Source organism: Octopus sinensis, linkage group LG3 (assembly GCF_006345805.1).
Source record: "Octopus sinensis linkage group LG3, ASM634580v1, whole genome shotgun sequence".
NCBI lineage: Eukaryota > Metazoa > Mollusca > Cephalopoda > Octopoda > Octopodidae > Octopus > Octopus sinensis.
In genome coordinates this window covers 41,386,426-41,411,425 of record NC_042999.1, presented here as the reverse complement: position 1 = coordinate 41,411,425, position 25,000 = coordinate 41,386,426, and the positions used below count along the sequence as shown (strand labels likewise).

General features: G+C 38.0%; 1 protein-coding gene across 2 annotated transcripts in view; it reads right to left on the bottom strand.

Annotated features, from left to right (window-relative positions):
* The window catches only part of LOC115209330 (inactive histone-lysine N-methyltransferase 2E-like), a 519,705-nt gene that overhangs the window by 50,793 nt on the left and 443,912 nt on the right, over positions 1-25,000 (bottom strand). For both annotated transcript variants that reach the window (XM_036500943.1, XM_029777691.2), the window contains exon 4: positions 22,821-22,914. In XM_036500943.1, coding sequence (XP_036356836.1) covers positions 22,821-22,914 — 94 coding nt within the window. The remainder of the gene's footprint in view (positions 1-22,820; positions 22,915-25,000) is intronic.

Here is a 25,000-nt window from a genome sequence, read left to right as displayed (position 1 = left end):
ACAAGCAAAATAGAGAAGTGCTTGAAACCCATCTGGAATCACAAAGAATATGTAACCTGGTGGAACAAATTTGCCCACATACAAGTTGTTTTCTACACCGAAGAGTTAGCTAGACATTTCTCAACGCTAACTCTTCACTCAGATGAACTCCAACTTACACCAAGCTATCGGGGACAGAAAGTGACTAAGATCACTCTAAACAATGTCCCCAAAATAGCCAATAGTCTATGGCTTGTAAAGGCCTTATGCGTAAAAATGGCGAATTATACTATTTTGGAAACCACAGTCACAGAGCATAAAAACTGGGTGGGACAAAAAATAGAATTTCTTCTACATATACATCATGAGGATATTAAAAAAATACCCACCCAGATATGTGTATCAGACGACCACAAGTTATATGTGGTCGTCGATGGCAGAAGACCACGTTGCTACATATGCGGCAGTGAGCAACACCTCAAAAAAGACTGCAAATCTGCCGCAAGAAAACAACAGCAACAACAACAGCAGCCGGAAACAAAAACAAATAAACAAGGTTTACTACCCACACCACTTTTTGCAGGAACAAACCTCACCAAACAAACAACCACACCAACTGCAGCACCAAGAACAGAAGCAGCATCACCAACAACAACAACCAAGAATATACCAACTCCCAAACCAAGGACATCTGCCAAAAAGACACCCAGCAAAAATGAAGAAAAACAATTACAACTCCAAATCCCCACAAAATTGAGACCCTAAACAACACAACAATACCCACAATCACTCAAACACAAAATACCCAAACCCCACATCCAAAACCGCATACACCACAACCAAACGCTCACCAACCAACACCAACAACAAAACCAACACAGTCGACAATAGACCCCAATTCTTTCCCTCTTCCAGACTCCGATTCGTCTGATCTGTCATTAGACGAAGAAGACACGGAAGATTGGCAAATAGCCACAGGGGGGAGAAGAAAAAGGGGAAAAAAAAGAAAAGAAAAAATAACAAACAAAGCGGGAAGATACACCACTCCCGAAACAAAAACATCCACAGAAAACACACACATCAACACAAACACACCATCATCAAACCCCCCAAAAATGTTGACAGCCATAAACACAAACAACCACGACCTAATGGAACACATTAGGTCAAACACTAACATTACTGAAAACGACATAAAAACAAGTAACCACCCACATACAACACCACCACAACACATTAAAATAATACACGTGACACAGAACACATACAGCACCCTGAAATCTCTTACCCTGATGCAGTAGGGAGATTTCAAAAGTACTCATCGAAAAAACTGTATAAAAGCCTCATAGAAGAAGACCGTGAGGTGAAAGACAAAGAACTTTCGAAAAACAAGTAACCTTTTCTCTCTCCTTTTCCTTTTTTGCACTTTTATCGGAACATGCTCAGAATAGGTAGTATAAATGTACGTGGCTTGGGGTCGCCTTGGAAACAAGGCTACCTGTTAAATGACATCAAGTCACTAAATCTGAATATCATAGCCATCAGTGAGACCAGACTCCACAGCTTGCGGGCACTCCAGCACATTTTCGGTACACATTTCAACATTTATTTTTCTCCGTGTCTACCGAGAATGGGCGGAGGTGGCACCGCGGTGCTTATCCGGAAGAGTCTGGATCTCAAAGTAAGAGCAAATTTCCTAGACCCGGAGGGTAGGCTGGTCGTTTTGGATGTCGATGGCAGCAATGAGTGTGCTTTTCGACTGATAGCAGTTTATGCTCCGTCCTTAACAGGCCGACCAGATTTCTTTCGACGTCTAGAGTCTTTCATGGGAACGTCTCGTCCTTTACTTTTAGTGGGGGATTGGAATGCCACCCTGGACACGCATCTAGACTACGTGGGCAGAGATAGCAATAGAAGGGGATGCAAATGCCTCAAAGACCTGCTCAGACGTTTCCAACTGTCTGACAGGTACCGACTGGACCACCCGAATGTGCCAATGTGGACATGGAGTAACCGCATCGGGTCGTCCAGATCATACTTAGACAGAGTATTCTGTAGGACAATAGATAAAAATAGTGTAGGTTGTCCACAATTTCATATAGTCAGTTACACAGATCACAAGTTTGTGACTTGTACACTTGACTTAGATAAGACACATAGGCAGGGTCCTGGTTACTGGAAACTGAACGCGTCTTTTACAGCACGACAGGTTTACAGGGACCGGATCAGCACATTAGTTAAGAGAGCTTTGACGGGTACCATCATCAACAACAGATGGTGGTATGCCCTAAAAAAAGCGATTAAAGCAGAATCAGTCAGATACAGTAGAGCCTTAGCATTAAACGAAATAGAATAGAGGGAGAATTAGTTAAGGTTTTAGAAGAGGCACTTAGAACTGGCATCGCGTCCAACGTACTGGCGGCGAGATTGGCCCTCGACCAACACCTCAACGCCAAACACGAGGGATGCGTTGTCAGAGCTAGGATGCGTGCTCTGAGGAACGAAGGAGTTGGAGCCGCCCAAGAGGCCCGAGTGGTGGAGACGCAACGAGGCAACAGAGCCACCATCAAGTCTCTTATAGATGAACAGGGGCGCGAATTGCTCGAGCCTAAAAGGATGTGTGGGGTTTTTCAACAACACTTCACCCAACTGTTTGGGACAAGTGGTGAGTCAGAAAGCAGAGTGGACTTTAGTGCCTACCTGCATGCCTTGCCACGACTCTCAGCAAGGGAGGTGGAGTCTTGTGAAAAGCCTATCACAGCTGCGGATGTACAGGATGCGATGGTAGGCTGCGCGAGAGACAAGTCACCAGGCTTGGATGGTCTGCCCTACGAATTTTATTTTCATATGCCAGACTTGTTTGGAGGCGTCTTGGCAGCTGTCTACTGCAACTGGCAGCAGAACGGGAGTATTCCTGCTTTTGTAAAGCGAGGAGCAGTGGCACTGATCAAGAAAGACCCAAACAAGGGGGACGTCATAGATAATTTCAGGCCCATCACTCTGCTCAACGCAGATTTGAAAATTTTGGCCAAGGTGTTAGCCGAGAGGTTGGCGCTTGTCATCAAGAAACTAATCGACAAGGCGCAAACATGCGCCGTGCCGGGTAGAAGTATTCATGACAACCTCCATCTGATGCGCTACATCATAGACAGGGTAGTTAAAAATCCTGGCATGGGTGGGGCGCTGATCAATTTGGATCAATCAAAAGCCTTCGATAGGGTAGACCATCACTACTTGGAGGCTGTCCTCAAAGCGGCTGGTTTCGGTCCAGTTTTCCGCGGTTGGATCGCTGCCTTATACAGCGGCATCCGCTCAGTAGTTCGCGTAAATGGTCATCTATCCAGACCTTTTAACATCATGCGTTCGGTTCGTCAGGGATGCCCCCTCTCATCGCTGCTGTATGTACTGACTCTTGAGCCACTACTGCGGAAACTGGCGACGCTGAGGGGCATCCCACGAGAGCTGGGATGCGGGAGGAGCGTGTCTGCATACGCGGATGACGTCACCGTCATAGTGTCGAGCTACGAGCACATCGAGCTGGTCGGCGAGACACTGAAAGAATACGAAGCGGTAACGGGAGCAAAAATTAACCGGGAAAAGTCAGTGGGCTTGCGGCTCGGCACCTGGAGAAGCAAGCCCATGCCGTCCAACAGCGTCTCCATCGTGGGACGCTGGACGGACGGACCGGTTAAATTGCTCGGGGTCTGGTTCGGTCCGGACCTCCAAATGGAGAAGAACTGGGGCGAGATAACGACTAGGGTGGCTTCTCTCACCAGAAATGGACTGAGAGAAAGCTATCCCTAAAAGGTCGGGCGGAGGTGGCGAACGCGTACATCGCATCCGTCATCGAGTATCGTCTGACCGTCGTGCCTTGTCCCGACCCTACCATCACCAAACTGGAACGCATACTCTTCCGCTTCTTGTGGAAGGGAAACGTTCCGATGGTTAGGCGATCCATTTGCTGCCAACACCCGCTAAATGGAGGGCTGGGCATGCCGTGGTTGATGATGCGCAGACATGCGCTGAGACTGCGACATCTCCGGCGCTTCATAGACAACGGTGAACAGGGGTGGTCGCCTTTTGTGCGGCGCGCTTTCCCGCAGCTCGTCTCCTTGGACGAACTACAGTCATGGATCAAGCAGAGACCGAGGCTAGGCGAATGGCACCGCGAGTGTCGCGTTGCTCTCAAGCAACTCTGCCGTCCGGGATCGAACTTGTGCGACTCCATCACAACAAAGGCATTCTATAGAGGATTAGTGGAGGGGAGGTGCGACGACGAACTCGGGCAGAGTCTGGGCGTCGACGAGGAACACCTGACCCGCCTGTTCAGGACAACTTTCGGGCCGGGACCTATGAACAATCACCAAAGATCCCTGGCCTGGCAGTGCTATCGAGAAGCATTACCTGTTCGGGATAAGCTCTACAGACACGGTTCCAGACACACTGGACCGACTTGCCCGAGATGCGGTCAGAGCGACGAAACCGTTCTGCACGCACTCGTGCAATGTCCAACCATTTCCGACCTGTGGGCTTATGCCGAACGGCTGCTGTCACGTGTGGGACGAATCCGCCTATCGGCCGAGTCTATCGTTAGAATTGCTCCGCCCCCTTCCCTCAACCGGGAAGGCAAGGCAGTTTTCATCGTACTGGTGGCCATGGTGAAAGAATGTGTGTGGTGGACTCGAGCGAAAGGATTAGAGACAAACACTTACCTCTCTGGCCAATCGCTCATCAACTTTTTCAAGTACCACTTGAAAAGGAAGGTGAGAATGGAGAGGGAAGTTTTGTCTCGCGAAAGATTCAAAAAAAGATGGGTGAATGTTGCAAAGATGGTGCGTGCTAGTAACGAAACCATTTTGAGCATGATCCTGTAGATCGTAAAAAAGAAAGAAAGAGAGCATTTTTGACCTCATGTGTTTATTTCCTCCCTGACTGGGGTTCCCGTGGTCTTTTCTGTAGGCTTTTCTTCCCACGGACGAACCCAATCTTGTTATATCAATGTTTACACCATTATTTCTGTGATACACGATTTTCCTTTTTTTCCTTTTTTTTCCTCCTCTCGATCCCTTTTGATCGCAATCTTACATTTTTTAAATTGTTTTCCACCCTCGAAAAGAAAAGCTCTGCATTTGTATTTGTCCCCTCTGTATTCAGCCCTGTGTGGCTAATAAAAGAAAGTTATCTATCTATCTATCTATCTATCTATCTACCTATCTATCTACCTATCTATCTACCTATCTATCTATCTGTCTATCTATCTATCTAGGTAGTTATCTATCTATCTATCTATCTATCTATCTATCTATCTATCTATCTATCTATCTCACTATGTAGACGACGGTGAACAGGTGTGGTCGCCGTTTGTGAGGCACGCATTCCCGCAACTCGTCTCCATGACCGAACTACAGTCGTGGATCAAAAAGAGGCCGAAGAAGGGCGAATGGCACCGCGAGTGTCGCGTTGCTCTCAAGCAACTCTGCCGTCCCGGGTCGACCTTGAGTGACTTCAACACAACCAAAGCATTCTATAGGGGATTAGTGGAGGGGAGGTACGACGACGAGCTCGGGGCAAACCTGGGCGTCGACGAGGATACCTGACCCGCCTGTTTCAAACGACTTTCGGCCCGGGACCTATGGACAACTTCCAGAGATCCCTGGCCTGGCGGTGCTACCGAGAAGCGCTACCCGTTCGGGATAAGCTCTATAGGCATGGCTCGAGAAACACGGGGCCGACCTGCCCGAGATGCGGGCAGAGCGACGAAACCGCTCTGCACGCAATCGTGCAGTGTCCAGCAATTTCCCACCTGTGGGCTTATGTCGAACGACTGCTGTCACGTGTGGGACGTGTCGGTTTATCAGCCGAGTCTATCGTTAATATCGTCACGCCTCCTTCCTTCAAACGGGAAGGAAGAGCTATTTTTATCATACTTGTGGCTATGGCGAAAGAATGTATCTGGTGGACGCGTCTGAAAGGATTAGAGACAAACACTTTCCTCTCTGGTCAATCTCTCATCAACTTTTTCAAGTATCACTTGAAGAAAAAAGTGAGAGTAGAGAGGCAAGTTTTGTCTAGTGAATGTTTTAAAAAAAGATGGGTGAATGTAGCAAGGATGGCACGTATGAATGACGAAGCCACCTTGACTATGATTCTATGAACCGTAAAAATTAATACAGAGAGTTGCTTATTTGCAAAAAAAAAAAAGAAATATAACATGTGACTTCATTGACCGAGGTTACCGTGGTCTTTTCCGTAGGCTTTTCTTTCCACGGGTAAACCTCACCTGTCCTCCCCTTTACACTTCATATTGACATTTCTGTGATAACGATCCCTATTGATCAATTTTTTTCCTCTCCCCCATTTTTTTTAACCCCCCCCCTTTTTTGTCCTCTTTCTCTCCTTTTACGATCCCTTTTGATCGACCCCCCTTTTTTATTTTATTTTATTTGTTATTTTATTATTTTAAAAAATTTTTTAAAAAATATTTTTTTAAATTTTTTTTTTTTTAAACCTTCAAAAGAAAAGCTCTACCTTGTAATTTGTTCTATCTGTGTGCAGCCCTGTGTGGCTAATAAAGAAACATATCTTTGTATCTATCTATGTATCTATCTATCTATCTATCTATCTAGCTAGCTAGCTATTTATCTATCTATCTATCTATCTATCTATCTATGTGTTTGCCCGTTACTGTATATATAATTCTCTCTATAAATCTCTCACTTTGTTCCATTATTCAATTGCTGCAATGTAAACACTCATAGAAAAGTTCTTTTTACCCCTCTCTCATTCTCAACAGGTGGATGTTGCCAAAAGATGCCATATATTTGATCAATTGATGATCAAAGGTCTTTTATATTACATCTTTTGAACAGGAATTTCATATCCTATTTAATTCTCTTTCTCTCCCCACCCCCCTCTTTCTCTCTCTCTCTCTCTCTCTCTCTTCATTTCACATACACTCTTCTCGTTGGCCCTGAATGTATCCATGCATCTACAAACCGCCACAAAGTTATAAGCATATGTAAGCACTTACAAAGACATGTAGATACATACGCATATATATATATATATATATATATACATGTATGCGTGTATATATATATAAATACATATATATATATATACATATAAATATATACATATATATATATATATATATATATATATATACATATATATATATATACACATATACATATACATATATATATATATACATATATATATATATACATATACATATATATATATATATATACACTATATATATATATATATACATATCATATATATATAATATATATATACATATATATATATATATATATACATATAATTATATACATATACATATATAGATATATATACATATAAATATATACATATACATATATAGATATATATACATATCAATATATACATATACATATATAGATATATATACATATCAATATATACATATACATATAAATATATACATATATACATATACATATATATATATATATATCCATATATATACATATACATATACATAACATATATATATATACATATATATATATATACATATATATATATATCTATATATATATATATATATCCATATATATACATATACATATACATATATATATATACACATATATATATACATATAATATATATATATATATATATATATATATAGAGAGAGAGAGAGAGAGAGAGAGAGAGATACTGTTTTCAACAGTTTCAGAATGAATAGCGTAACACATCAACAAGGTTCATAGATCGAAAGTAGGATATGCGCAGGCGCACATATTTGTTTGCATTGGTTATCTTCAAATTCTTGGATGTTACATATACCGATACTTGAGTGTTTCTGGACATCCTCAAAAGCATAGCTGAGAGATTGCATAGTGCTTATATGTGAAAAGGAAAATATGCACTTTTGTATTTGCAGGTATGTGTGTGTGTGTGAATTATATATAGACAACTGGAATAACTCTCAGCACCAGCTACATTTCAGGGCTCCGCAAAGAATACACTCACTTGCACTTACACAGACATATGCTTGTGAGAAAACGCACCTTTAACAGTACGATATAAACTGACGCTCTGGCACAAAACAACTATCCGAGCTTGACGATTTTCGTAGTTACAGCATAAATGTGTACGTTCCCATTCCTTTGGCATTTCACTTGCGTATACACATAATGATCATTTCTGGTATAGGTAGAAGGCCTGGTATTTTGGGGAAAGGCGTCTAGTCGATTACATCGACCAAAGTGCGCACCTGGTATTTATTTCATCGACCCCGAAATGTTGACTGAATCATCATTGAGTCAGATATTATACATTCCGGTATTTGCTCAAAATCCGCCGGGATTAATTTTGCGTTTATTGCTCGAGGTCGAAAAAAGCAATGCATTCGTCACGGAAAAGCCACAATGGTATTCTAAAATACATTAACTGAAAATTTCTGGCATTGTGTCAAAATTTGAAATTAATATTATATCGTACATCAGTGTAGCGATGTGACAAACCCGTTAGCATGCCGCAAAAAACAAAAGCTTAGCGGCATTTCGTTCGTCTAAACGTTTTGAGTTAAAACGTCGCCGTGGTCGACTTTGCCTTTCAACATTTTTGGAGTCGATAAAATAAATACCAGTTGAGCACTGGGATCAACGTAAGCGTCCGCTTCCCAAAGTTTTAGACCTTGTGCCTATAGTAAAAAGGAATATTTAAAGCGGCAAGCTGGCAGAGTCGCTAGCACGCTGAGCGAAAAGCGTAGCGGCATTTTGTATGTCTTTACGTTCTGAGTTCAAATGTCACCGAGGTCGACTTTGCCTTTCGTCCTTTCGGGGTCGATAAAATAAGTATCAGTCAAACACTGGGATAGTTATAATCGGTTTACTTACTCCATCCCACGAAACTGATCGTCTTATGCCAAAATGTAAAACCATTATTAAATGGCGGTGAGTCAACAGAAACATTAACACCCAAGGCAAAATGCTTAGCTTCCTTTCGTCCGTATTTACGGTCTGGGTTCAAATTCCGCCGATTTTGACTTTGCATTTCATCCTTCTGGAATCAATAAAATAAATACCAGTTGAGCACTGGGGTCCATGTAATTGACTTACCCACTGTTCCGAAACTAATAAGTTTTGTGTCAAAATTTGCAACAAATATACCGCACATGACAAAACGTCACATGTCAATCCTACAAAAGCGTGTCAAATATTTCTCAGAAGAAATGTACCATAGTATCATAAACTATATTTAGAACAACAATTACTATCATATTCATATCAATCCTGTCCCCATTAGTACTAATATTTTTGAAGGTATTTGACTGGTAACAAAAATACATTACTTTAAAATGTTAGATTTTTTAACAGGGAAAAAGTTACCCGCTCTCGAAAGGAGAATACCACTTTAATTCAAGAAGCTTTAGGAAGCTGCTTCTTTTTCATCTTTCGATATTTTTTTTCGAAAGTGTTCTTATGTAAAGACTGTTACATTTTCATTTAAAATTGATATGTTATAGACTTGTTGAAGTTTTTCTTTATGCTTATTAAAATTACATAAATTTCGTTAGTTGTTCGTACAAAAATACATAGTAACAGCAGCAGAAGGAAAAGAAGAAGGAGGAAAAGAAGAAGAAGAAGGAAGAGAAGAAGAAGGAGGAGAAGAAGAAGAAGAAGAAGGAGTGGATGAGGAGGAGGAGGAGGAGAAGAAGAAGAAGAAAAAGAAGAAGAAGAAGAAGAAGAAGAAGAATGGAGAACAAAGCTAGTGAATGGTACGAAAGGAGAGATAGATAGATAGCTAGCTAGATAGATAGATAGAGGGAGAGAGAGACAGAGCGGGAGGGATAGAGAGAATGAGAGAGAACGTGTGATTAATGGGAAAAGTAAAAAAATGAAAGTAAACAATGTAGATTAAGGGGTAGAAAAGACAGAAAGAAACAAAGAGCGAGTGAGCGAAAGAGAGAGAGAGAGAGAGAGAGAGAGAGAGTGAAACAGACAAAGACGGATAGACAGACAGGCAGATAAAAAGACTGACAGGCAGGGAGAGAATGAGTTTGTGTGTGTGTGTGTGTGTGTGTGTGTGTGTGTGTGTGTGTGTGTGTGTGTATGTGTGTGTCAGAGATTAGAAGGAGGAGAACGAAGTCAATTCCATCATCTTAGATTATTATCGAAATTTACCTCCTAAAACGAATGCAATGTTTTTCGTCTTCGTTATGTTGATGAATGTAGCATGACTTAACTATGGACCTCAGGGTGTTGTGTATTCTAAAAGTGAGACCGTGTGAATAAGAAATATTCATAGAGGAGAGGAAGTCTTTGCATGCGCGTATCTATACGTGTGTACGAGTCTGCACATTTTTTGTGTTCTTCTATTGGTTTCATGTTTTGCAATGTGATAACGGTTAGGCAGTGTCTGCATGAGTTGTATTCTAGACATATCAACTCCAATATTGATGTTTGTGTCTGGTACGAATTTTTATCAGAAATAATGAAAACACCGATATATTTTAGACGGGTGGAGGTGCAATGGCCCAGTGGTTAGGGCAGCGGACTCGCGGTTTCGGCTCCCAGACCGGGCGTTGTGAGTTTTTATTGAGCGAAAACACCTAAAGCTCCACGAGTTTCCGGGAGGGGATGGCGGTGATCCCTGCTGTACTCTTTCACCACAACTTTCTCTCACTCTTACTTCCTGTTTCTGTTGTACCTGTATTTCAAAGGGCCGGCCTTGTCACTCTCTGTGTCACGCTGAATATCCTCGAGAACTGCGTTAAGGGTACACGTGTCTGTGGAGTGCTCAGCCACTTACACGTTAATTTCACGAACAGGCTGTTCCGTTGATTCGGATCAACCGGAACCCTCATCGTTGTAACCGACGGAGTGCTTCCCATATTTTAGACGGGAAACATGAAGTTAGACATTCACACACACACACGTATGACGGGCTTCTCCAGAATTTTCGTCTATTAAATTCTACTGACAAGTTACAGGTACTTCACAGTGTAGTGGAGGTCCGTGGCTTAGCGGTTAGGGTTGTTGGACTCGATCGTATGATTGTGGTTTCGATTGCTGGACCATGTGACGTGATGTGTTCTTTAGCAAAACACTTCATTTTCACGTTGCTCCAGTCCACTCAGCTGGCAAAAATGTGTAATCCAGCGATGGACCGGCATCTCGTGGCCCTTACGTGTCGGTATAACTCGAGAATGTTACATTCCCCTTTTTTTTATACCTCACAGTGTGGTTCAAACCTCTTAAATACACAACCATGTCTATTTATGTTTGCCTGTACGAGAGAGAGAGAGAGAGAGAGAGAGAGAGAGAGAGAGAGAGAGAGAGAGGGGGGAACTGTGCAGAAACCTGTTCGATAGACTGCACAACAAATTCAAACGTTTAGTCTTATGGCACTTGGGTCACGTTGATTCGACTTGATAATTAGGTTAAGAGATACTTTCCGAGGTACTTAGGGGTATCCTGAACTCCTTTGGTATCAAGACGCTTCGTAGGATTATGAATTACCATCGGTCGGGTTTTCATATCTAACTAAAGATGAAAATCAGAAATTGGGATGCGTCCTGTGACTTGTATGTTTCAAGAGCATCAACTCAGAGTGTTTGGTCATATTGCTTGATTTTCTGAGTAGGATTTTGAATAATGGTATTCTCTTCTCTGGTCACGATGCTTCTCCTTCCGCCGAAGAATCTCGCAGAAACGGGGAGTATCTAGGACTGTGCTCAAGGGATACCTAGGATGATCCAAGCAAATACCGACACAAGTTGGAAGCAGTGAGGCGCTGCAACAACGCATGCCCCTATACCTGACTTGCAAGTAATTATATTCGAGAAGACAGTCCTCTACAATTATACGAACATATACACACCCTATCTACAAATATATCACTCCCCACCACACATATATATGTATGGGAGTGTATATTGCTTTTTTCATTGCTTTGTCTTAATTACTTCTGCAAAGTATCAATAAATAAGTCAAAACCTCTACAATGTATAAAAGAAACTACATAGAATACAACTTGTTCTCCAAATAAATCGAGTACTAATAATGAATATGTCTTAGATATCGTATGAACCATATATTTATCATATATTATATTATTATATTATATTAACTATGTCAAATAGTGTGACGCTACATCGTAATAACGATTGATGCCAAATTTGTATTACAAATTCTTCAAATAACTTCATAAACCCTAATTTATCATGATTATGTTTCTGTTGGGTAGACCAATTTTCTCGATATTATAGCTGACAGCTTTACAGCATTCTACAAATATTTACAAAGCTGTATCATCCGTACTTTGGGACTCAGTTGATGACATATATTTTGTAGAGGCCTCTGTTGGCAATGTGTGGCCACGTGGGTATACATGTCGGGACAGAATCTTTTAAGGAAACCCAATATTATTTGGCCATAAAAGCAAGCCTCTCCTTTCAACGTCAACATAGTAATCCAAAGAAAAGTCCACTGACCCAGACCAATACAGTCTGGCGCTAGTATCATCAAAAGCTTTGCAGTCAGAACGTAACGAGCCGCAACAGGCACTGCATCGTATCGACTTCACACTTAATCACCCGACAAAGTTAATTCGTTGTGGCCTTGGCAAAGTAAAGCCCAGATTTTTCAATGACTCATATCTAAATTTCATTCCCACTTGACCTCTACTGGTAAGCATAAATAGTAGGTGTAATAAATAGCCTGATTATTTTAGCAGTATCTGTTTAATACAAAATCATTACGATATGACTATGAATTTCTAAGGTGGTAACTTATTCAAATATCACTGATTATACAAGTCAACTAGCTGTTATTGTACATATCTTCATCCATGTTTTCATCATAACTTTGACGTAGACCAATAAATATCAATAAAAATATCACACATGTATCTCTTTGATATTATTTTTGGAAAAGTAATTTCGCATATTCCACTTCTACATTCAAGTTGTTTGTTATGAATTAAAATATGCTCAATAAATTTAAATTAATCGCCAGTTAAGAGTTTGAAAGCATTACGTGGGATTGTGTGTAGGTGTTAGTATAATGGGGGATGCGGTCTAATGTCACCGCATAGCAGAAACAACTGTACGATAATGTCGTTGAATAGATAAAAACCTTTTCCCGTGTCATTTCATTAATTCTTACTACTGTCTGTATTTTAAAGTAAGCTTTACTCCGAAAAATATGTGTATTGAGTTCAGACAACAGCTTATCAGCAAAATCATTATACACACACCTCTATATATTCATTCACACACACTCACACACAAACACACCTACATATATTCATATTTATATACATTTAACTCTATATAAACACATACACAAATACACACAAAAACACAAATATATTTGGTTTTCCTAAGAAACCGTAAATTATGAATATAGCAAACTATTTCTTTAAAATACATTAATTTCGCCAGCAATACAATATCATTCTATACTATAAGAATAAATGTGATATGTATGTATATATGTATATTTCATTAGACTATCAACAAGTGGGCAGGAAACGTTTAGAATTATTGATAGATACAACTCACAAAGGTATATTGCAGTGACACCATGATCATAATTGCTTATACACTCTCAAATTTAATCCATTTCCTGACACCTGAACTCGTTCTTGTAATGATTACAGCCTACATATTCTCTTCAAAATTATTCATACTCCAATGTGTTTATTATAATTCTCTAATAATCTAAAGGTCATTACTGTTCTAGGTCGAGCCATGTTCGAATCAATGAATTCATGTATAATGGAAGCAATCGCATCAAATAAGGCAATAGCAAATGGCAGAAAACTATTAATAGTATTTTATAAGACACGAGGTGCATATTATTTTGCGAGATTTTATTCACTCTAATTCTATAGATATTACTGCACGATTTACGAAGTTTACAAGACTGATTTTTTTTTGTCTTTACTTCTTCCATTCCATCAAATATTATTAAATTAATTGACCAGCATGATTATTACAATCAATATTCCGAGCGATTTATCCATTGTAAGGTGTTCATTTTCAAACAGCAATAGTGTTTTAATACATTCAGCGCTTTTGAATTTCTGTATTTAGCAAATTAAACATATGAGCCATGTTGTATTGCTGTGTATTTTATGCTATTAAAATCTGTAGCGTCTGAGCATCTCTAAAACTATCTATATAAATAGTTTTTGTATACGATATCCTATTAAAAAACAAAACAAAAATTCTTTCTCATAATTATCATCTGTGTAAATGTTATAAAATTAATTATAATCTACACAATAGCATTATTTGTCATACACATTTCTTCATAAAATAAAATATTTATTCCGGTTCCGTCAAAAGTAATGTTTCGATGCTTATTCTAATTAAGCTTTCAAGATGCCAAGATACCAATTTCTTTACTACGCACAAGGGGCTAAACACAGAGGAGACAAACAAAGACAGACATACGGATTAAGTCTATTATATCGACCCCAGTGCGTAACTGGTACTTAATTTATCGACCCCGAAAGGATGAAAAGTAAAGTCGACCTCGACGGAATTTGAACTCAGAACGTATTGGCAGACGAAATACGACTACATATTTCACCTTCAGACCTTACTGTCTGACTAGTCCCAGACGCCCTATGAATGGTCATGGCAGACTGGCTTCCTACTAGATTAAAAGCAGGTAACCAAGAACAAGGCTTGGTGAAGGGTATTGCTTCTCAATACCACGAATGTGGAAACACCAATCTCCTGAAGAGTTTTTTCTTGCAACAACAAGAACGAAAAATAACAGCTGAGAGAATACTATAACATCAACACCACCACAAACAGCAGCAACTGCAATACAAACATTTATAGTAACTGCAACAGCTTACAAGTGCAGCAACAGTGATAGCTGCGGTTGCAGTTGAGACATTGGAAGTAGCGCCTACAGTAACAGAAGCACCAAGAATGGAAGCAATAACAAAAAATACAAATGTAAACGAAGATATTTCACCATCAACTGCCATCATATTAGAAAGAATTGCAATGGAAAACCTCGAAACGAGAAATATAACTACAAAAAAAAAAAAGAAAACCAAAATTTACCCAACATTTGCTCCTCCCCAACTCACACTACAGCAATATGTCGGTGGCGAACGTGATGGTGAGTAGTCCAAATAGTAAAGCAAATTACTAATGTAAAGAAAAGCAAAGAAACAAAAAACACTGCAGCAATAAAAAGTGGGAGATATGAACAAACGGGGGAGATGATTTTGAGCACTATCAATACTATCATTCTGCCGCTATAACCATGACAGACACACCCAAAGACGAACAAACAAAAACAGAAAGAAAGAAGTCATTAACTTGCGACTATAAACACAAGCAATAAAATACTAATGCTTCACACTCCAGCATCACATCCAATAGCTACATTACATTAAGTAATAGCATTCTAGCGAACATAAAGTCATTCAAGTATCACAGCACACATACGACATATTACAAAAATAATATCTGGAAGGAATATGAGACTCCAGAGGAAATATAAACAAAAGACTGTACAAAAAACTGTTTGTGGAAAAATTAAGAACTAACCGGAGGGACAGGATAAAGTAAGTGGGGTTTTCTCGTTCAGTGTAACAGGCACACGTAGAATAGACAGCATGAATTCACGTTACATGGAGTTGCTATAGAAGCAGTGCAACCAGCTCAAAAACATTAGGTCAGTAGATCTAGATGTGGAGACCATCAGCGAGGCCAGAATTTAGGAGGCACGAGACTCACATTCATTTTGGTGGATACGAAATGTCCCCATCTCTAAGATGACTGCTATTTGGAATTATTATGTTGCTCCGGAAAGGTATGGATATTACGGTACGAACTATCTTCATGGAACTAGAAATTAAGTTAGTGGTTCTGGACCCGAGCAGCCATGAAGTGGGTGCCTTGACAGGGTGGAGAGACCAGATTTCTTCAGGTATCCAGAGGTTTTCTCCGATACCTTCCACTCTCTAGGTTTAGCGGACAACTGCAACGTAATCTTGGATGTAGTTTTGCCGTGTATGTGTGGGTGGGCAGCTGATATAGGAGGGGGTACTAAAGCATCATGAACCTTGTCAGACCTTCCTAACAGACTGATAAATATGCAATTGTATTTAATAAATGTGCCAAAATGACATGAGTCATACTAGGCATCCAAATCTTATCTGGATAGTGCATTCTGTAGGGTGGTAGATAATATTAGTATCTGTTGTCCACAATTTAAAATCATCGCTTACATACACCACAAGTTTATGATGTGTACGTGGATATGTTGAAGCTTCATACGCAGGAACTAGTTACTGAACGGTGAAGGTACCGCTTGGTGCGCTAAACTTACAGAAACCAGATTAGGGAATTAGCTAATAGTGCGTTGCCGAGTGCAATAGTCAACAACAAGGTCTTGTTCTTTCTGAAAAGGTCGAGTCGAAGAGAATTGTTAAGGTTTAGTAAGGTTGTAATTAGAAAACTAATATAGTGGAGATTTAGTAAAAACAAAAAAACGTAGAAGAGACGTTTAAGAAAAGCTTTGCGACCAGTTGCTCGCAAGCAGATTTGCCAACGGCCAATTCTATAACACGAAGCAAGAAATTTGCCTTATGGGAGCAAAGACGCAACGAAGACGAAAGCAGTTCGATGAGCCGAAGTAGCAGAGACTCACCAAAACAGCAAATCCACAATTCAGTTTTTGGCAGACTAAAACAGGCACATGTAAATCGGCCCCCCCAAGGAGATACGCGCCGATTTAAAGTACTGCTTTGTTCGACTGTTCAGAACGAGTGTCCCACCGGAATGCATGATGGATTTCAGTTCATACCTTCGCGAGCTGCAGCGAATCATGGTAAGGCAGATGAAGTGTTGAATCATATCTATAACAGCTGCGTGGTTGGGTACATGAAAGAAAAAAATGGCTTGATTTGGATGGTCATCCTTATGACCGCCAAAATTGCTTTGCGATCTATTGGCAGTAGAACGGAATAATTGCCTGTTTTGTGAGTCAAGCAGTGGTAGCGCTGCTGTGAAACGAAGGAGACCATATTGATATTTTCGGCCCATAAATCTTTGAAAGACCCATTTAAAGATCTTAACCGATATTAGCTAAAAGGTTAGCGAATCTAACTGGGGATGTCCGAACAGACACGATCCCAAATGGATCTGCCCATGCCAACCTCCACTTAATGCAATACACATTAGACATGTGTCAGGAGCCTGGTATGTTTGGGGGCTCTCATAAATTTAAATCAATAAAACGCTTTCAATGGAGTTAGCTATTAGTTCAAGTTGAAAGAGAAGCTGTCTTGGATCATGCATAGATCAAGGCAGGGCGCCTGGGATTTTAATTGCCGTTAGCCGCTAACAGCCCTTTGCCAGTCGAGCAATGCAGTCGGTGGAATTTCCCCCTTGGCGTTGTATAGGAATTAATGGCGTTTTTATGTAACACCACTTTGTATCATCCTATACCATACTCGACCATTTGGTGAGTTCTTAGTGACTGATAAAAAGAACATCATTATTATCATTTATTATTTCGAATATTAGTGTCATATGATTGAAAATTTGTGAAGAGTGACTCGTGAAGAGTGAAGATTGACACCAGTACTTGACTTATACTTCTCTTACTGACCCTCAGAGGAATGAAATATGCGTGATTGTTGAAACATTCCTGGCTTTTAAGGTATCGCGAAAGGCTTACTTGGAGACTCCAACTTTTGAGTTCTTTTACAGAACTTAAAAAAACTGAAGAACCACTGCAATAAGTGTGCGAATCTAGGAGGGGAATATGTTGAATAAAATCATAGTTAATTGATCCTCCTGTATTTTCTTTTATCCAAAGCCAGATGCGTTCAGCGCTCCTTCGTTTATAACAATAACAATTTTCAATTTTGTTAAAGCTGAATAATAATTTCAATAAATATAATCTAATTTGAATTTTAAAAAAATAACAATGCAATTTACATTGTATCAGATTCTTGAATTCAAATTTTGGAAAATATACCATCACGTGATTTTGACTGCATCTGTTCTTATCTATTGTCATATTTATAGAAGCGATGAGAAACCATATAAAGAGCACTTGTGTGCTTATTAGTATTTTGAAACAGCAGCCACTGTTCCTCAAATTACCTTCTAGCGCTTTGAAAACGGAGGGACACATTGAATTTATCCAGTAGTATATTCATGATACGAAAGAAATGAATAATACATTCGTGCCTGGAACTCTTGTGATCATAGGTATGAAATGACATAAACTAAAGAACGACAGACAACACGTCTTTATTGCAATAACGCTATTCTACTTAGTTGCCACGACTTTCATCATCTCACTTTGTCTTTATTATTATTATTATTATTATTATTAATATTATTATTATTATTATTATTATTATTATTATTATTATTATTATTATTATCCTTGTTCTTTTAATTTTATGTACATCTGTCAAGTACGGAGCTCTTAGAATATATTTTGAAATCTTATTCATGTAGATTTTCAGTTGTGGAATTCATTTTTTTTCTTTTTTTGTTTTACGTTTTCTTATATACTTTACAATGCTAAATACAACTACTTTGAGATATTTAGTCTCAAAATACATATTTCTCATTATAAAACCGTTACCAGTTATACAGATTATCTGAATTAAATGTAGTACAATGAGCTAGCAAAAAAAATCCTCATTGCATAACATTTTTTAGGGACTAAAAATAACAGTTTTGTTTTGAAATGAATTCCGTGGTATTTAGAAGCTTGACCAAATCTATTTTAGCTAAGATTTTTTTTATGTATAGTACACACTTAAAATCTGTTATTACGTCTAATCGCGAATCTTAAATTTTTTGACAAATTGCCACTCTCGTGCGAGCAGAAGAGAGCCTATATAATGCTTAAACATGAATGTGAGTTCCAAGATTTCAAGAAAGCTATAACTCTTCTCCAAAGTGAAGCTTCTAATTCATAACCTTCAAAGAAACTAAGGCTGAGGCTATTATATATGATAACTTTAATAACCATAAGCGATTTTAAATTGAAATAAAAATCGACTAAAATTTGCGGAAAGTCAGCTAACCTTTTTTGTTTACAAGTGGTTTTTAGTATTCGATCCTAAAAAAAAAAAAAACGGGAAAATGACAAGAGGGTTTTATTTTTATCATTTAAAGAAGTAATTGATGTATTTGTAGCTTGAGTGCTTCATTGCTACTACATCTGCTAATAGCTTTTAACAAAATAAAAGGGGCGGGGAGAAATATATTCCCTTGATTCAACAGATTAACTAAATACTGTTTTATATTTCTTAGCGAGAAAAATATAAAGGCAATTGAATTTTCCGTTAATAATGGTTTTATAGTTTAATGGCAGCTTAAACTTGTCAAATATATTTAATTCTTCTCCATCACATTACTAATAAAAGAGAGACTATTGGTTTTTTTTTTTAGCTCTTTCACCAATTTTAATTTTGAAAATGGCAGAAACCATATTTGAAACGTTACATTACGATTTTAACGCTCCCTGCTAATTTGACCAACTGAAACTTCCATTAAGGAAGCTGCATTTTAAGTGTTAGAAACCCATATTTTCCGTGGCTGTTTAAACCCAAGTTATGATTTGAAATTGGTTATTTGATGCAATTTTCATTTTCATAAATCTGACACTCATATATATTTAGATTAATATCATTTCGGTCTCTTTAAAATTTGCACGACTTTCAGAAGTAGATGTTAAACATAATAATCACGGAATATCACCTGCGATAAACTTGTATGCAGGCCAATTGTAAAAGATGTATTTGCGATCCACTAAATGCCATGAATCACTGATAAACAACACCTAAACAAAATCTTAAGAGACATTACATTTCATTATATCTGCATAACATAGTTATTAATCTTTGCACATTTCGTTTTAATCTTTCATAATTTTCGGCATACAGCAAATAAGTTCCAGAATAAAGGTAACAAATTTAAATTCAGATTAATGAACTGAGACTATGCGGTCGAACATGCATGCAATGTAGTTTGTCAACAAATTTTAGGTCATTAATTGATTAACGTGTACAAGGGCTAATAGAGAGCGTTAATTTATCATACATACGAAGATATAATCTAGATGTGGCATCCAAGAACAAGTCTCAACTCCCCTTGAATTCAGTGGACAATTGGAAACGGCCAAAGGCTTAAATCGCTTTCAAAGAGCCATTCGAGAATGCTTATATTCGATGTTTTCTTATTAGGCCATAGTAGAAGACACCTGCCCAAGGTGCCACTCAGTGGGACTGAAACCAAAACCATGTGGTTGGGAAGGAAGCTTCTTACCACACAGCCACGCTTATATATAAGACAAATATATACGTGTGTGTGTGTGTGTGTGTGTGTGTGTGTGTGTGTGTGTGCGTGCGTGAAGTCGCGTGATTTAGTGGATAGGGTATTCGGCTCACTATCGTCAATTCGTAAGTTCAGTTCCCAGCGGCGCGTTGTGTCCCTGAACAAGATAGTTTATTTCACGTTGCTCCTGTTCACTCAGCTGGCGAAAACAAGTTGTACTCCTGTATTTCAAAAGGGCCAGCCTTGTCACACTATGTCACGCTGAATCTCCTTGATAACTACATTAATGGTACACGTGTCTATGAAGTACTTAGCCACTTGCATGTTAATTTCAAGAGCAGTCTGTTCTGTTGCTCGGATCAACTGGAACCTTCGTCGTCGTATCCGATGGAGTGTCAGTCGAATATATATATATATATATACATACACATAAACACACACACACACAAACACACACATATATATATAAATATATGTGTGTATGTATACTCTTTTACTCTTTTACTTGTTTCAGTCATTTGACTGCGGCCATGCTGGAGCACCGCCTTTAGTCGAGCAAATCGACCCTGGGACTTATTCTTTGTAAGCCCAGTACTTATTCTATCGGTCTCTTTTGCCGAACCGCTAAGTGACGGGGGCGTAAACACACACCAGCATCGGACACACACAGACACACAAACACACACACACACACACACACACACACATATATATATACGACAGGCTTCTTTAAGTTTCCGTCTACCAAATCCACTCACAAGGCATTGGTCGGCCCGGGGCTATAGCAGAAGACACTTGCCCAAGATGCCACGCAGTGGGACTGAATCCGGAACCATGTGGTTGGTTAGCAAGCTACTTACCACACAGCCACTCCTGCGCCCTTACTTTTGTATATATACAAAACTATAAGAAGAAAAACACTGAGCTGTAAGAGATGGGGAGAAAAGTCACAATTATAGTAGTAAGCACTGCAGATTTTAAATATCATGTCTACTTCGTGTGTTTTTGATAAAAATGTTTCAATAGTTATTAACTTCCGTGCTGTAGTTGATATAATATAAGAAGTGTCAATAAATTTGAGGTGTTTCGATAATTTCTCCTGTATCAAAATACGAAATCTCTTCGTTTACAATAAATTTCATCTCTAGATGAATATTAAAATAGTTTGATTACGTGGATGATTTTATGTTTTGCGAATAAAACACAAGAAGGATTATAGTAAAAAGATTTGAAAATATATGGCAAATAATAGATTCAAATGTTGAAAGCTAGAGAGAGAATGAGATGAGATTTTAAAAGAGGCATATACATATATAAGGCATTAAATTATAGAGGTGCAAGAAGAAGCAATACAGTGGAAGAGATTAGAGTGAGAGAAAGACATAAAAAATACGAAACTAAAGAGTAAGAATAAGAGCAAGGGAAAAAGAATTCAAAAGATAGAAATATGCGAAAATGGAATGAGTGAACCTAATTCGGCTAAGACCTTTTAGGACAGTGTAAAGACTTCGGAATCAATTTTGGAAATAAGCAAATTGCTATGTAGAATAGAAAAAAAAGACAGATAAAGAAAAATAAATAGAATCTCAACAACAGAAATACATGTATATTTGTATTTGTCCAACCATTAGCATATGGAAATTTCAATTTCATGATTTAAGCTTCAAGCGTAAGAGAATAATAAAATGGGGAGCGATGAGAAAAAAGTATGAAAAAAAAATCAGAGAACTACAATATAAAATTGAAAGCGGTAAGAAGTGCGAGAAAGATAAAAAAAAAAAAAAACGTCAATAATCACAAATTCTCTAGAGAAAGGGCTGGAAAATACTTGTCAAATATAAATCAAGAAAATTGTGTAATCGAACAGAGGGACACAAGTTTATGAAATTGTAAGATATAATGAAATTGACTACACACACATACGCACACATGCACATATATAATGAAATTGACTATATATCTTGTATATATATATCTTTGTAATTATATACACAACACACACACACACATATATATATATATATATATAAACATACATATATACATAAATATATCAATATATATATATATATACACACATATATGTATATATATACATGTACGTATATATGTATGTATATATTTATGTATATACACATATATATATGCATATATCTATATATATACTTATTTACACACACACACACACATACACACATATGTATTTATATATACACACACACGTAAATATACATGTATATATGTGTATATATCATATATTTATATGTGCAGATATATATTATACATATGTATGCATATATATATATATTATATATATATGTATATACATATGTATGCATATAATATATATATATATATATATATATATATATAATATAATATATATATATATACACCAAAATGTGTGTGCGTGTATGTGTGTGCGGTTTGTGTGTATGTATGTGTGTAGCTATGTGTACGTACGTACGTATGCAATAACGATTACTTTCTTTACCTGAAATTGTCTTCCTGAATAAAAGGTGTTTGCAGCAGGTTTCAGGGCAGTTAAATGACTTGGACTCCCTGAAGACTTCTTCTTACAGAAGAATCTGGAAAATAGACAAGATGAGAAAGAGAAAAAAATAAAAACAGATTTCATGTCACACAGAAATTGAGTTGATGAATGAACTACTATATTGGTAAGAAATTGAATATTACGAATGTTTAATTAAAATATCCACACCTCGTGCAGAGAGAACATACACAGAAGTGCATAAATGTATTTAATATATATGTACATTTCGAAAACGTGTAAACAAAATATTTGGTCATACTCGGTGAGTTTAGTATGATGAACTTATATATATATATCTTCAATCTCATGTAGCTATTTTAATATAGTTGATATCAATCACCTAACGAGATTTTTAACACCTACATCTAAGGTCAAACTACTAAGTAATAAGGAAAAGGAGGCCGCTATCCTAGCGTTTTCCGCCACTTCAAATCAGGGATAACTGGGAAAATATTAATACTGTTATATTTTTTTGATTTTTTAGGCCATAGTTTGTGCAAGGGTTTAGTTGCTTATAAATGTTGAAGGAAAAAATTGAGATCGTATTTTTGTAGTGTGTTGTTCTGCAGAACCGGGAGGGAATAAAAAAATTCTCTAAGCGTAGTATGCCACTGTTGAGAATGCAAACATAAAACAATGGTGACTAGCGATTTCAATAACGTCAGCAATAGCGCCAGTCAACCAGGTTGTGCATAGACCGTGAAAGTAATTGCGCAAGAGACCACAGAAGACCAATGAAGAAAATTCTTGAAATATAAGTGAATAAAAAGCAATATGCCCAAGACATTTATAAATATACACAGTATATGTATGCATAAAAAAATTTGAAGTGCGTGAAACCTGTAAGGGCATAAATAAGAATCGTAGTATAATAACAGTGTACGTGTTTACCACAAAAGAAGTTGAGTTGTCCCTGAAGAGTAGTGATGATGTGAATGATACTGGGAGGATGAGGAACACTATCTTCATCAAACAACATCTGATTGAACTGAAATTTTTTTCAAAATTGTTTGTACTAGTGTCCAGAGTAGAAACTTAATCTAGTGTAAACTCCTTTAAGAATTTTTATGCTACGTTCATGTTTTGGTTTGATAAGAATAAAATGCTGCAAACCTTTCTCTATAAGTGCCAATCCTTTAACAATATTCTTCGCAGTCAATTTACATTTGCTGTGTTTTCCTCCAGATTCTCAGGTTACTTTGACATTATTTTCTAGAACTTTCGAAAGGTCCACGTCAATTTCAAGTGTCACAATAACATTCCGAATCACATATACGAATTTTACTGGAGGAAAAGTTGTACAATCAGAGATACAGTCTGGTCGTACAGCTTTCCGATTCATGCTACAAGACCAGCGTCATTGTAAGAGTTATGTCAAATCTATCAAAATATAATGTTCTAGTTGACAGAGTATCTTCTTGATCATTTGGCTTAACTTTCTCTTTATCGTCATGTATAGTTCACATTGTAGACGTTGTATGATTTTGCTTTAATATTTTGACAGTGTGGTTGAATTTCTCTCTTGCATCACACCAATTTAAGACATCAAGATTAATATCCATTCTGAGCCGCTTACGTTTTTTTTTCGCACTGCTACCTTCAGTTCCACATAACTTCTTCTTCGAGACACCTTGAATTATAATTGAGTCTTAATAGCGCTGGTGATGAATATTTATCCGAAAAAAATATTTACTCTTTTACTTGTTTCAATCATTTGACTGTGGCCATACTGGAGCACCGCCTTTAGTCGAGCAAATCGACCCTAGAACTTATTCTTTGTAAGCCTAGTACTTATTCTATCGGTCTCTTTTGCCGAACCGCTAAGTAACTATGAGGTAAACACACCAGCATTGGTTCCAGGCGATGTTGGTGGGACAAATACAGACACACAAACATATACACACACACACATACATACATATATATATATATATATATATATATATATATATATATATATAGAGAGAGAGAGACATATACCACGGGCTTCTTTCAGTTTCCGTCTACCAAATCCACTCACAAGGCATTGGTCGACGCGAGGCTACAGTAGAAGACACTTGCCGAAGGTGCCACGCAGTAGGACTGAACCCAAAACCATGTGGTTGGTAAACAAGCTACTT